Source organism: Homarus americanus, unplaced genomic scaffold (assembly GCF_018991925.1).
Source record: "Homarus americanus isolate GMGI-L3 unplaced genomic scaffold, GMGI_Hamer_2.0 scaffold27231, whole genome shotgun sequence".
In the NCBI taxonomy this organism is placed as follows: Eukaryota; Metazoa; Arthropoda; class Malacostraca; order Decapoda; family Nephropidae; genus Homarus; species Homarus americanus.
Genome location: NW_024718545.1, coordinates 4,568,258 through 4,583,387, shown reverse-complemented (window position 1 = coordinate 4,583,387; position 15,130 = coordinate 4,568,258). Strand labels below are relative to the sequence as shown.

The 15,130-nt window shown below is 42.3% G+C and overlaps 1 protein-coding gene across 1 annotated transcript; it reads left to right on the top strand.

Annotated features, from left to right (window-relative positions):
- LOC121859758 lies at nt 1–12,019 on the top strand (the record flags this gene model as incomplete). The annotated part of the gene is given in 6 exon segments (XM_042356746.1): nt 1–441; nt 3,165–3,268; nt 5,725–5,856; nt 6,307–6,513; nt 7,024–7,147; nt 10,202–12,019. Coding segments are annotated over 6 exon segments (2,516 nt in total), but the record flags the coding sequence as incomplete, so codon positions are not given.
- Nucleotides 12,020–15,130: the final 3,111 nt, after the last annotated feature.

Below are 15,130 nucleotides of genomic sequence, written 5' to 3'. Positions count from 1 at the left end.
GTATGTTTCCTTGGGTGTGTCTGGCCACGTTGCCGGTGTTCTGCAGGACCTCCTGGCCTCGACCTCTCCTGGCCTCCGTCACCGCCCTCTTGCCTCGTAGACGACCAGCTGTAGGAAGTGGCAGGCCTGGACCAGCTGTTGAAGGTGGCAGGCTTGGGCCAGCTGTTGAAGGAGGCAGGCTTGGACCAGCCGTTGGAGGTGGGAAGCCTGGACTAGTTGTAGGTGGTAGCAGGCCTGGACCAGCTGTAGGTGGTGACAGGACTGGACCAGCTGTTGGAGATTGCACAAGGACCACTGCGAGAACAAAGGGAGAGGCAGATGAAAGTCCAAGTAAGCAAAAGAAGAATATTAACGGAGAACGAACAGAAACTAAGATATGCAAGACGGAAGAATTTGGCCAACGCATTACACTTAAGAGGAACCCTAACTGCTACTACCCAGGTAACACAAACGGGCTTACCCTAACTTAACCTACTGTAACCTGCCCATATAACACAGACGGGCCTACCCTAACTTATTCTAACATACCCATATAACACAGACGGGCCTACCCTAACTTAACCTACTGTAACCTGCTAATATAACACAAACGGACCTACCCTAACTTAACCTACTGTAACCTGCTCATATAACACAAACGGACCTACCCTAAAGTAAACTAAATTAGCCATTCGTACTAGACTCTATTGGGATAAGATTTGGTTGGAATAGGTTGAACTAGGTTAAGTTAGTTAGGTTAAGGTAAGTTCAGCTAGATACTGGGATCAGCAGTGACATAAGCAAGTTTGCGGATGACACCAAAATAGGGCGGCAAATTAATTCAGGGCAGGATGCAAATGCATTACAGGAGGATCTAAATAAACTGCAGGGGTGGTCTGAAAAATGGCAAATGAAATTCAACACCAGCAAGTGCAGCGTACTTAATATTGGAAGAACAAATACTTATAATGTATACAGCCTTAACAACATCAACCTAGAGAAGTCGACTTGTGAAAGAGACCTAGGGGTACTTGTAAGCCCGGACCTACGGCCTAGAAAACAGTGCGTTAATGTTCGAAATAAGGCAAACAGAGTATTTGGTTTTATATCTAGAAGTGTAAGTAACAAGAGTGCAGAGGTCTTATTGCAACTATATCTTGCGCTAGTCAGGCCGCACCTCGATTATGCGGTTCAGTTCTGGTGCCCCTATTATAGAATGGATATAAATTCACTAGAGTCGGTGCAGCGAAGAATGACAAAAATGATTCCGGGACTTAGAAACCTTCCATATCAGGATAGGTTAAAGAAACTTAACTTGCATTCCCTAGAAAGACGAAGAGTGCGGGGAGATATGAGAGAAGTATTTAAGTGGGTGAAAGGAATCAATAAAGGGGATATAGATAAAGTTCTTATAATATCCGAGCAGGATAGGACTCGGAGCAACGGATTCAAGTTGGATAAGTTTAGGTTTAGGAGGGAGATAGGAAGAAACTGGTTCACAAATAGGGTGGTGGACGAGTGGAACAAGCTTAGCAACTTTGTAGTAAGTGCGGGAACTCTGGTAAGTTTCAAGAGGAGGCTAGATAGATTCATGGATGATAGAGAGTGGTAGTATCTCTCGACAGGAGCTGCCATGCACAGGCCAACCGGCCTATTGCAGACTCCTTATTTTCTTATGTTCTTATGTTAAGTTAGATTACCTTAAGTTTGGTTAGGGTAAGTTTAACTAGGTTATGTCAGGTTAATTATGTTAGATAAAGGTAAATTAGGTTAGGTTAAGAGAGGGTATTCTTTGTTAGGTTAGTTTATGTTTGGTTTGGTTAGATTCAAGTTATGTTGACTTATATTACGTCAAGTTATGTTTGGATAGTTAGGTTAGCTTTGGGTAGATTACGTTAAATGAGGATAGGTTAGGTTAAGTTAGGGTATGGTAGGTTTAGTTAGGGTGGGGTAGGTTAGGTTAGTTTCGGGTATGGTAGGTTTAGTTAAGGTTAGTTAAATCAAGTTAGGTTAGAATAGGTCAAATTATGATAAGTTAGGTTTAGGCAAGTTAGATTCGGTTAAAGTAGAATAGGTTACTTTAAGGCAGGACATTTTAGGTTAGGTTAGGTTAAGTTAGGTTAGTTTAGGTAAAGTTAGGACAGGTTAGGTTAAATTAGGTTAGGTTTGGTTAACTTAGGGCATGTTAGGTTAGGTTAGGTTAGGTTAGGTTTGGACATGTTAGGTTAAGTTAGATTAGGTTTGGTTAACTTTGAACAGGTTAGGTAAAGCTGCTTCGTTCATTTAGTGCGTAAAACAAAGTATGCTATTGTATTCATCTTCGTGGTATTATTTGTACATTATAAGCTCTGTTGTTTTTTCAATACATTTGTCTCTTATACACAGAACTAGAAATACACGAACACCAAGGTTATGTTAACTAACTCATGTCTAACCCATACAGGAAGCATCTATAGAAAATTATTTACAAAATAGTAAATGTCATAATTCGCTGATATTAATATACACTTGGGGCGCCGGTGGTTAGAGCGGTACCGCTCTTGCCTCGCAAGGGAGATGTCACGGGTTCGATTCCCAGGCCGGTGGAAAGTTGTTCGGACACACTTCCCAGCCTTCCTTAGTCCCTGTTCACCTAGCAGCAAAGTAGGTATGCTGTAAATCGAAAGTTGCGAATTCGTATTCAGGGACAAGTTGTTGGAGCTTCCAATAACTTGCTTAGACATAAACCATTGACTCTTCAGGCTTCTACGCCCTTGACTCTTCAGGCTTTTACGCCCTTAACTCATGAGATATAAAGGTAAGCATGAACTTAGCATGCCTCCCTGTTGGACGCTGTAAACGCTTCTGCACTTCACCTTACACACAAGGATGTAGGGGGGTGCCCAATAAAAAAAAAATAATATACACCTCCAGTCTGGTTTGTGTGTGTGTGTTCAGGTAAATGTATACATAGGTTTCTGTATTGTATTTGCATCTTCCGCTGTGTGTCTAGTTGAACTTTGTATACAAAATTGGTGGTAAACGTGACTAATACATAAAGGCATATGGAGGCTAGCTGTATGTATGGGAGTGAGGAAGATGTAGAGGAAGATGTAGTGGAAGTGAGGAAGATGTAGAGGAAGTGAGGAAGATGTAGAGGAAATGAGGAAGATGTAGAGGATATAAGAGGAAACTTTGTGTTGCAGGGGAGGGCGGCAGTGTGACAGGGAGACAGAAGGTGACCAGCGTGGCGGTGATGTTTTACGTCTCTGTACAACTGTTGCTGCCCTTCTCCCACTCCATCACCAAGGTACTCTCACAAACTCTCTCTTTCTAACGGATTTCTAGCATCGCTTTAATATTTTATTTTGTCGCTAATTTGTAATACGATTAGTTTTTCAGTGTTAACATCTTTTTTATTGTTATTCATAATATGAACACCTTACTGCGTTTGAGGATAGACGGTTTGACACAACACTGACCCACATTGTGTTCTCAGAAGAGGGTATAAGAAATAAACTGTTTAAGCTTAAGGTTCAAAAGAGTCCGGCCGTAATATGGTACATCCCAGAGTGTTAAGAGAGTTGTGATTGGAAAATGTCTTATGTGAGTCTTATATTCAAAGGCGATCGTCACTCCAAGAATAATTATGGACCAGTGAGCCTGACCAGCGTAGTATGGAAGTACTAGAGAGCATTATAAAAGATGCCGTGATGGAACATCTACTATGAAAAATCTTGTAAAGGACTGTCAACACAGTTTAATGCCGGGACACTCCTGCTTAACACAATTTTTCAAGTTCCTGGATGCTTGGACACAAATTCTGGAACAGAGCGGTAATAACGATAATATATATCTAGATTTTACCAAGGCTTTCGGCGGCGTACCCCATGTAAGGAGACCTTTCTTCGTGATCGCAAGCAGTGTGTGGTGATTAATGGTACGAAACCGTCATGTGTACCCGTGACAAGCGGGGTACCACAGGGCAGAGTACTGGACCCGTTGTTATTTGTTTGTTTCATAAATGATGTGCAGTAAGCTATACATTCATATATACAAATGTTTGCGGACGATGCAAAATGATTCAAGGAGATTAAGGACCAAATAGACTGTGAAGAGTTACAGAAAGATATCTGTAAGCTTCAAGAGTGGTCGAAGAAATGGCTGCTAAGATTCAATATCACGAAGTGTACGAGGTTGCACCTGGGTCGCACCAACAGTAAGGAGGCATATCACATATTCCAACGGGACGAAGAAACTGCATTAATAGAGACTGGTTGTGAAAAGAACCTGGGTGTGTATGTTGACAATGAACAGAAGATCTTGGACCATTGTGGAAAGGTGAATCAAGCAACTAAACTAGTAGGTCTTATGAGAAGGTCGTTCATATATCTGGAGGGGCCGTCAAGATCTTCAAGAGTAAGGTGCTTCCGTGCCTGGAGTACTCTCACCCCGTCTGGTGCCCGAGATATGCTAGACTCAGTTAATTGAAAACGTCCAAAGATGGGCCACTAGACTGGTGCCTGCACTTCGGCACCTCAGTTATTCAGAGAGATTAAAGCACCTGCAACTGCCTAGCTTATACTGCAGACGGGCAAGGGGTGACCTAATTGAGGTGTATATATAAACATCTTAGAGGGCATTAATCAATCAAGTGTCCACACCTCGACTTGGCGAACGCCCTCCCCACAAGGGGTCACAGCTCAAGGTTGAAGAAGAAGCCACAAGTCCAGAAAACTGTGAGGGCAAACTTTTCGGAGTGAGGATCGTGAACTCTTGGAACATTCTAACAGAGAGTGTTGTGACGGCACCGAGTGAGAGCTCTTTCAAGATCAGACTTTACCAATACTGGAGCAGGTTCAGATACATTTAGGAGCCAGTGCATACCTAGTACTTGCCAACAGTATAGTACATAACAGAGATGTGGCCGACCGCTGAAGCGGCTAACAAGTCGATCAGTGGCGAGGAGGATAAACATAAAAGTAATAATGTTAAGAGGTATTATACTGGGTCTGGCACTAGGCTCTTCTCACAGAACTCATATCCTTAGGTATCCAATATCCTATGACTTCCTGAACTTCCTCCTTTCTCTCTCCCATCCTGACAACTTTCTTATCCATGCTGAAATGCCTCAAGGCTCAGTTCTTGTTTCTATTTTATTCTTACTCCATGGTAATGACTTCTCCATTTCTTCTTGCCGTTGTGTTCATGGTCACTTGGTCAGTGTGACAGTGAAAGAGTACAACACTCACCTCCTCGTACAGTCTCCTTTAGTTTCAAATTCATTATCATTTCCCATTTTTATTACTCACATTTGTCATGTACGATGTTACCTGCCCCTTACGTCCTCTCGGCTGGCGTCCAACCCACCCAACACGACCTGTCAAATATCATGGCAGTAAGTTCTACTGTTTCACAACGGGACCAGTTTCTCACAGTTTGCTTTAAATGTACAGTATCTCAAAAATATTATGAGGCCATGAATGATAGTTATTGGGACATGCAATTGCTTTGGTATATAGGTTAACATAAGTAATGTAATGTGTATTTACTTCGGCGTAATTAATATGATGTTCGGTTACCAAATACAGTCGGATCCGTATGGCACAGAGTCACGCATACCAACACTCCCAGGACATCACGAGTTGCATGTAGGATTTCGGAAGTAATCGGACCCATCTTGGCAGATAATTTCCATTTGAGATACTGTAAATTTATCAAACTTAATTATCTTTTTAATGAGTATTTTGTGTCCTCCTCTTACAGGGTTATAATACCTGGACCGACGGACCTTATGGGTACAGCTGGGACATGATGGTCCACTCGTGGGACACCCTGCACGTCAAGGTCACCGTCGTCAGGAGTGGCACAGGAGAAAAGCTCTACCTCGACCCTAATGTGGGTGCCGTGATTGGTAGGGTTAGGTTAGGTTAGATTAGGTTAGGTTAGATTAGGTTACGTTAGTCAGGCTATGTTAGGTTATACTATATTAGGTGAGGCTACGTTATTTCAGGTTAAGTCATGTAATGTTCTTTTACACTTTCCACCGTTGTTCAGCATTCTTCACCATTATTCAGCAATGCTCCCCATTTTTCAATATTTCGATGTTCCTCATAACTGCTCATTGGTATTCAGAACTGGTCACAGTTGTTCAGGAGTGTTACTTAGATCTGATTTGTTCATTGTTTTTCTAAAGTATTCACTATTGTTCAGGTGTATTCACTGTCATTCAGACAATTCACTGCTGTTGAGAAGTGTTCACTGTTGTTTAGAACTTTATTCAGAAGTTGTTCAGGTATGTTCAGAAATTTTCACTGTAGCTCAAAAGTTTTTACTATTGTTCAGCAGGTGTGGGTGAGAAACACTAGGTGGACGGGACACGTCGACCTGGCAGTACAGTACGGCGAGTGTGTGAAGCAGAGGCTAAAATCCAAGGGTCTTAACATTTCTGCTCTTTATCTGGACGTCTGGAAGTCTCTCAATGGCAGGTTCCAGCAGCGAGTCTTCCAGCCTAATGTAAACATCCTGGAAGCTCCTTGGTCACCTTGGAAACAGGTATGGTAACGCTGGTTTACCTGTTACTGAAGCTGTTTATGGCAACTCCACTTAGGTGGATTACGTAAAAACTAGTGTTTAACTCTGAGAATCTAGGCACCCTAGCTAATTTCACCTGATGAATAACCTATGCTAACCTAACTTGACCTAATCTATCTTAACTTAATAACCTAGCTTAACCTAACCTCAGGTACTCAGACCTAACCTAACCTAACCTACTGTAACTTAATAACCTAGCTTAACCTAAGCTGACCACTCAGACCTAACCTAACCTAACCTACTGTAACTTATACTTGCGAATATGCCATGAGTTAAGTGGTAAAGATGTAGATGTCAGTAAGAAAATAATTGAGTTTCTTCATGGTCTGATTACCTGTATTGGGACACTGACTATCTCCCATACTCTTACTCAAGACATTCTATCCTCTTTTTCCCCACATCTACTTGTGCACGTGTTATCCTCCTCTCATTTACTATAGCATCTACTCTCCTCCGCCTGTACCGTAACAGACGTCGTGGGTGTTACCAGTCGTGGCTGACTTAAGCGCCTGGAGAGATCGACTAGAGGACTTGCGTTACAGCCTCGACCACCACCACCCGGCTACTGATGCTATCTTCGTTGCAGACTTCCCCGGTATGTTCCACCCCTCACCACAATTCGCCGTCACCTTCCTTCACCGTTCACGATCATTTTTCTCCACTGTTCACCACCATCTTCCTCCACCGTTCACCATCACCTTCCTCCACCGTTCACCATCACCTTCTTCCACCGTTCTTCCACCACCATCGCCTTCCTCCACTGTTCACTATCACCATTATCTTCCTCCACCATTCACTATCACCTTCCTCTACAGTTCACCTTCATCATCATCTTCCTCCGCCGTTCACCATCACCATCCCCCACCGTTCACCATCACTCTCCCCCACCGTTCACCATTATCATGCCCCCATCGTTCACCATCATCTTCCTCCGCCGTTCACCATCACTATCCCCCACCGTTCACCATCACCTTCCTCCACCGTTCACCATAACCTTACCCCACCGTTCACCTTCATCTTCCGCCACCGTTCACCATCACCTTCCTCCACCGTTCACCAATATTTTCCTCCATCTTTCACCATCACCATTCTCCACCGTTCTTCATCATCATCATCCTCTACCGTTCACTATCACCTTCCCCCACCGTTCACCATCATCTTACTTCCTCGTTCACCATCACCTTCTTCCTCCGTTCACCATCACCATCGTCAGCCGTTCACCATCTCTCTCCCCCACCGTTGACCATTATCTTCCTCCACCGTTCAGAATCATCTTCCTCCACCAGTTACCATCACCATCCTCCATCATTCATCATCACCATCCTCCACCGTTCACCATCACCATCCCACACCGTTCACCATCACCATCCACCACTGTTCACCATTATCTTCTTCCACCGTTCACCATCACCATGCCCCCATCGTTCACCATCATCTTCCTCCACCGTTCAGCATCATCTTCCTCCACCATTTACCATCACCATCCTCCATCATTCATCATCACCATCCTCCACCATTCACTATCACCATCCCACACCGTTCACCATCACCATGCCCCCATCGTTCACCATCATCTTCCTCCACCGTTCAGCATCATCTTCCTCCGCCATTTACCATCACCATTCTTCTCCGTTCACCATCATCTTCCGCCACCTTTCACCATCACCTACCACTACATTTCATCATCACCTTTCTCCGCCGTTTACCATCACCATCTTCCTCCGTTCACCATCATCTTCCACCACTGATCATCATCACCATCCCCCACTGTTCACCATTATCTTCCTCCACCGTTCACCATCACCATGCCCCTATCGTTCACCATTATCTTCTTCCACCGTTCACCATCACCATGCTCCCATCGTTCACCATCCTCTTCCTCCACCGGTCAGCATCATCTTCCTCCACCATTCACCACTATCCTGCTCCACCATTCACCATCATCTTCCTGCACCATTCACCATCATCTTCCTCCACCATTCACCATCATCTTCCTACACCATTCACCATCATCTTTCTCCATCATTCACCATCATCTTCCTCCATCATTCACCACAGTCTTCCTCCACCATTCACCATCATCTTCCGCCACCACCTCCTTCCTCAACCTTTCACTATCACCTTCTTCCACCGTTCACCATCACCACTCTCCACCGTTCACCATCACTATCCTCCGGCATTCATCATCACATTCTTCCACCATTCACCGTCATCTTCCTCCACCGTTCACCATCATCTTCCTCCACCGTTCACCATCACCTCTTCACTCAACAATACAGTGCGAGGAACTTTTCTCATACGCCCTTATATCCCGATATCTCTAATAAAAACCATCTGTAAATCTATATTGCTATAAGAAATAATGGTGTACTGTATATAAGATGACGTATTTCTTATATGGTGATCGTAGTTATTGTAGTTTAAGGTATAGTATACCTAACTTAATGTATAAATGGTCTATAGTGAGATATCCTCGTGCCGGCAGCTGGTTTTGGTAAATATTCGTCCATTGGCGGCTGTCTTCAGCCTCTGTGTGTTTTACTCAAATCTGACCTTCATTTTTTGTGCAAATTATTGGGTTTGTCAAAAAATTAACATTTTCATTTGTAACAGAAACTGTTAATTTGCACAAAAATGGCGGTCAGGTTTGAGTAAACCACACCATAAATCACAAAAAACCTAACCTAACCTAATTTAACCTACTGTACAATACTATACAACCTAGCCTAGATTTTTTTTAGCTTGCCTGTTACTGTCGTGGAGGATACAGGTAGTTGATCTGGAAAAGGAAGTGGTGGAGGGTGGTAATTTCTGTCTTTTCTTAAAACCAAACAATTTCCTCACTTAGGACAGTCTTGATGTTGGTAGGACACCGTGATCTTGCAATATTTTTAATGCTTCACTGTCGTTTTCGTAAACTCGTCAAATAACGGTTAGATATGGGAGAGAACACTTATCACATGCCATCACGAAAGCCTTCAAAATTTGAAAGTGCACGGTTGAAGGCTGGTTAAATATGTGGAGGAGGAAATGAGGAGACAAGTGACTCTTGCAACATGACGCAACATAGCGGATGCAAAAATGTGTGTGAGATAATTATCCATTAATATGGATTTGCACAAGAAATTATATGAAGTCGTATGTTTCGTTTTTTCTAGCCTTTGTGTCTGTAATATTGAAAATTGGAAACCTGCGGACAGCCAATGGACGAATAATTAACCCGGGATTTTACTGTATCTTCTAACTGTTGTGGCCATTTTAGCAGTAACTTTCATACTTTAGCTTTAGTTAACTCGTCACATGCATTAATTATCACATCTTCATGCACGAGGAAATTTTACGGATCTCCTAAGGATTAGTCTCCTGAAATTAACCATTCTAATGCTAACCTAACTTAAACTAACCTAACAAAGTAACTTAAATTTAAATAACATAAAGTAACTTAATCTAACATAACAAACAATAGACTACCCCTAACCAGATAGCAGTAGGGTGTCTAATCTTCAGGTGACAAACTAGAAATTAATTTTCACATGAACTAATTTATGAAGTTAAAATAATCCGACTCAAGGCCTCAAACACGGTGCTAGTGTTGTGCTCAGGACGTCGTGATATTTGTTAAACCTCATGTGTCTTTTCTCTTGATCAGGTCTTACCCTGGACAGCTACCTCAGTGATGACTTGACCAACGTTACTCTTGAGGTTCTTCAAGGTCAAGTGACGGTACTCTTACCCTGCGGTGATGGTGGTGATGGTGGTAGTTGTCATGGTGGAGGTTGTGATGATGATGGTTATGATTATGCTGGTTATAGTGGTGGTGGTTGTGACGATGCTGATTGTGGTGGGGGCGGTTGTGATGATGCTGATGATTGTGATGGTTTTGTTGATGATGGAGGTCATGTTGTTGGTGCGAGTGATGTTGATGTTGTTGGTGAATATGGTAGCAATAGAAATTATGGTGAGGATAGTGTTAGAGGTAGTGGGCGTGATGATGTGGGAAGTGGTGAGGTTGGAGGGAAGGGTGGTTATGGTGGTGATGTTGGTGGAGGTTATGGTGGTGATGCTGTTTGTGGTGGTGAAGTTACTGATGGTGGTTGTGATGATTGTGGTGATGATAATTATGGTGATGTTGGTGGAAGAGACGTTGGTAGAGACTATGGTGGTGACGTTGTTGTTGAAGGTGAAGTTGGTGATGCTGGTGCCTCGTGTGGTGAGGTAAGGCATCGTGTGGCAGGGCTATATACACCACTATATTCCTCAACTCATGTCGTGGACACTCACCAAGACGTCGTGGACACTCACCAAGGCGTCGTGGACACTCACGAAAACGTCGTGGACACTCACCAAGGCGTCATGGACACTCACGAAAACGTCGTGGACACTCACCAAGGCGTCGTAGAAACTCAGCAAGACGTTGTAGACACTCACCAAGACGTCGTAGACACTCACCAAGACGTCTCTGGGGGTGAAAACAAGGAGGACAGTGACAAGGGAGAGAACACCAACACCCATGATCAAGAGAAGACTAAAGCCTCGTCCATGGAAATTCTAAACAATACTGATAATTTTGACAAAGCGCAAACTGGCTCTGTCTACGCGACTCCTCCATTTTCTCGCACTGGGCCTGGAAAGAGTCATTGTTCGGTGGTCCTAAAAGTCGGGGATAAGATTGTTCTGCCGCGCGGATCATTTCACTCCGTCACTACCACCTCCCCACAACCTTCCTCCTATATGTATCTATTCACCAACACAACCTTGCTGGAGGTGTACCGCCGGGCTTTGAGGGAAGGTACACATGAGTCAATTGGAGCCACAAGAACGCAGACACAAATATTCGTTCATAGAGAGAGTCTGGATGGCCAGAATTTACAGGCACAGCGCTTTAAAGAACAACAGAATAGAGAGCGTAAGGATGGGGATGAACCGGAAGGAAAGGATAAAGTCCCGAGTGAAGGAAGAGAAACTGAAAGAGAGGACAGTAAGAAGAGGATAACTCATCAGGTAAATATGTACCAAGACTCATTCGGTGATATCCCGACGTGGCAGGATTTCACGAATTTTGTGTTGTGGAAGTGGGCGACGTTTAAGCGCAGTGGGAGTCTGTTAGTGTCGGCGTGTCGTAGTGTTATCAGCGGGACGCCTATGACGTTCAAGTAATACGAGAAGTTTTGTCACATAACTCTAATGAATGACAGTTTAACTTTCTGATGTGAATATACTGTACTTGAACTCTCTCAGCTGTTGCCCTTCAAGTCTACGAAATTCCACTGGATTTGAATATTCTACTAAATGAAATAGTCATTATTTTCTCATCTCATCATTACTTCACCAGTGGCAGTAGATTAAGTAAACAAATATATTGTAGTGAGCAAAGCCATCTGACAGGGTGTTAAACGTCATAAACGTCATGTAGTCACTGTTGAAGCCTGAAATGTATCCTGTAATATTAATAAATTGTCTCAAAATCTTTACACCAAATTTCCTTAACAAATGTTTCATACTTCCTGAGAGAAGATGATGGTAAAATATGGATAGTTTCTTTCAAAAATATTTCAGTCAAGGTAGTTTTACGTCATAAAAGACTTACAGTAGCTTAGTTTTTTCTTATGGGTGTTTGAGTTTAGGTAGTTTCATTTACAAACATTTAACTTTGGTAGTATCCTCCTTAACTTCCAGCTTAGATGTTTTTTTTTGTTTTTGTTTTTTTTAGCTCAAGCAGTGTCAGTCATAAATGTTTTGACTTAGAGAGTTTCAATCTTAAGTGTTTTAGATTAGAGAGTTTTAGTTATGGGTGTTTTAGCATGATCTTTTTTTCAGTAATACACGTTTAAGACAAAAGGGTTTTAGCTTAAGTAATTTCTGTAATATGTGTCTCAACATTCCTAATTATAATAGACACTGCGTCAACACGTCACAACACAGTGGTGGAGTCGCCCTATATGTTGATATCAAGTATAACACTTCTGTAAGAGATGTTTTAAAGGTTCAGGAGGAGTACATGGAGAGTGTTTTCACTGAATTACGTAACGACACACGAAATATCCTAGTAGGAGTAATCTACAGAAGACCCCACACTAATGTAAGAAATTTTCTTGATAAATTTTCGGGGTTTATCTCTATCATAAGTTCAGAGAGGAAACTTTACTACATTACAGGAGATTTCAACCTTGATCTATTAAAATCAGAGACCGACATCTCAGTATTAGACCTTCTTGCTACCTGTCATTCTAAGCTCTTCTTCAACACTATAACCTAACCCACTAGAGTAACTGCTACCTCTGCCACTATGGTAGATCATATCTGGACTAACAACACCCCTAACAATCTTGCAAGTGGAATTATTTATAACAATATCTCAGATCAATTCCCAGTTTTTGCCATGTATAAAACAGCCACAAGACCTGAAAGGTCTAGTAGAGTCTCAATACAATACAGAGACTACTGCACCGACCACATGCTGCTTTTTTAAAACAACCTAATGAATGCTAACTGGCATCTTGTCTATGCCTCTGACAACCCTAACGTGAACAGCTGCAACTTCTCTTGCATCTTCAATGCTGGCTTCGATAAATGCTTCCCGCTCAAGACTAAATCAATGAAAACTGTATCCATTTCCAATCCCTATATCACACGCGAAATTAAGATAATGATAAAAGAAAAACACAAACTCCAAAGGAAATTTACAAAAAGACCCGTAACTTTCGGTGATGCTTACCGAAGTATCAGAAATAAAGTAACTCAAACAGTTAGAAATTCCAGACGTAGCTATTATACAAATAAGCTCCAGTCAGCATCAGGCGACGGTAAGAAAACCTGGAATGTCATAATTTCAATTCAGAACAGGAACATTCAGCCTTCGGCCCCCCACTCAGCTTTTATGATAAATGATTCACTTGTAACGGAACCCTCCCTCATTGCTAACCACTTCAATGAATATTTTATTAATGTTGGCAAAAATCTTGCAGAGAGCATACCTGATCACCATGAGGAATTTAGAGCCTACCTGCAAAACAGACAGAAAAATGAGCTGTTCTTATCCCCTGTCACAGCAGATGAATTACTAGCCACCATAAAAATGTCCAAAGATGCAGCACCAGGCGAAGGCAATACACCAATGAGCATCATTGAGAAAGTAGACCACTTATTACTACCTGTTCTCCTACACATTTGTAACTCCTCCTTCACTAGTGGTGTCTTTCCGGATAAACTGAAAATTGCTAAAGTTCACCCAGCATATAAAAAATCTGGGGACAAAGGTCTCTTCACGAATTACCGCCCCATATCAATCCTCCCAGCCTTGAGTAAGATACTGGAGAAGCTAGCATGTAGTAGACTAAATTCCTTCTGCAATGTCAATAACAACTTTACAGACTCCCAGTTTGGATTTAGAGCTAGAAGTTCGACTGAGAGTGCTCTGCTATCCTTTACTTATGACATCTTAAATTCCTTTGATGACAGTCAGTTCACAGTCGGTATATTCTTGGACCTCTCTATAGCCTTCGATACTGTCGACCATGCCATCCGCCTTTCAAAGCTTGAACATTACGGCGTTAGGGGCCTGTCCCACAATTGGTTTACCTCATATCTGTCCAACAGGATGCAGTATGTCTGCTATAATAATCACCAATCTGACTCCTCGTCAATCTTGTATGGCGTCCCCCAAGGTTCCATTCTCGGCCCAGTACTGTTTCTGTTGTACATAAACGACATAGTCCACGCCAGCACACTCATAAAATACAACTTATTTGCAGACGACAGTAATCTCTATGCCAGCAGCTCAGACCTTAATTCCTTGATGAGAACTATGAACACTGAATTGACTAAAGTGAGGACCTGGGTAATACGTAATAAACTGACCTTAAACCTTGAGAAAACCCACGACACGATCTTTCACAGAAGGAAAAACTTACCCCCAGACTTGGTCCCCCTGTACCTTGGTAATACAGTCCTCAAACGCGAACAAAATACTAAATTACTTGGAATTATTGTTGATGAGAAACTTAACTGGGCAAACCACATACAAGCCATTCACAGTAAAGTCAATTAACAGTGCGGTATCGTGTATCACACTCGACAATCACTCACTCTCACAGCAATGAAAGAAATCTATCATGATCTTGTTTACCAGCACCTGACACAGTGTCACACACTATGGAGGGGGGAGAGGCTCTGGCTCTTCAAAATCACAATCCCCAGTTACTGCACAAAAGAGAGTTGTACGGACAATGACCTAGTTGAAAAAAAAAAAAGATCACACAAAGGAAAAATTTGCTAAATTGAAAATGTTACAATTCGAAGATATTAACACCTGCTGCTGTGCCCTCTTTGTTTGTAAGTTTTCATTTTCTTTAATTTCGAATTCATTTTCTCAAAATAATTACTGTATTTCTTCCAGTGTCTCTTATTTATTTGTTTATTTCCATCTTATTTAGTTATATTCTGTTCTGTGGGTTAACCTGGGAGAACCACATCTTTGTCTACAATTACATACTATAGTAATTACAGTACTTAATCTCAGAGCTGCCACCACCCAGGCTTTATTTTTAGAATATAACATCCACAATGAACGTCTCAATTA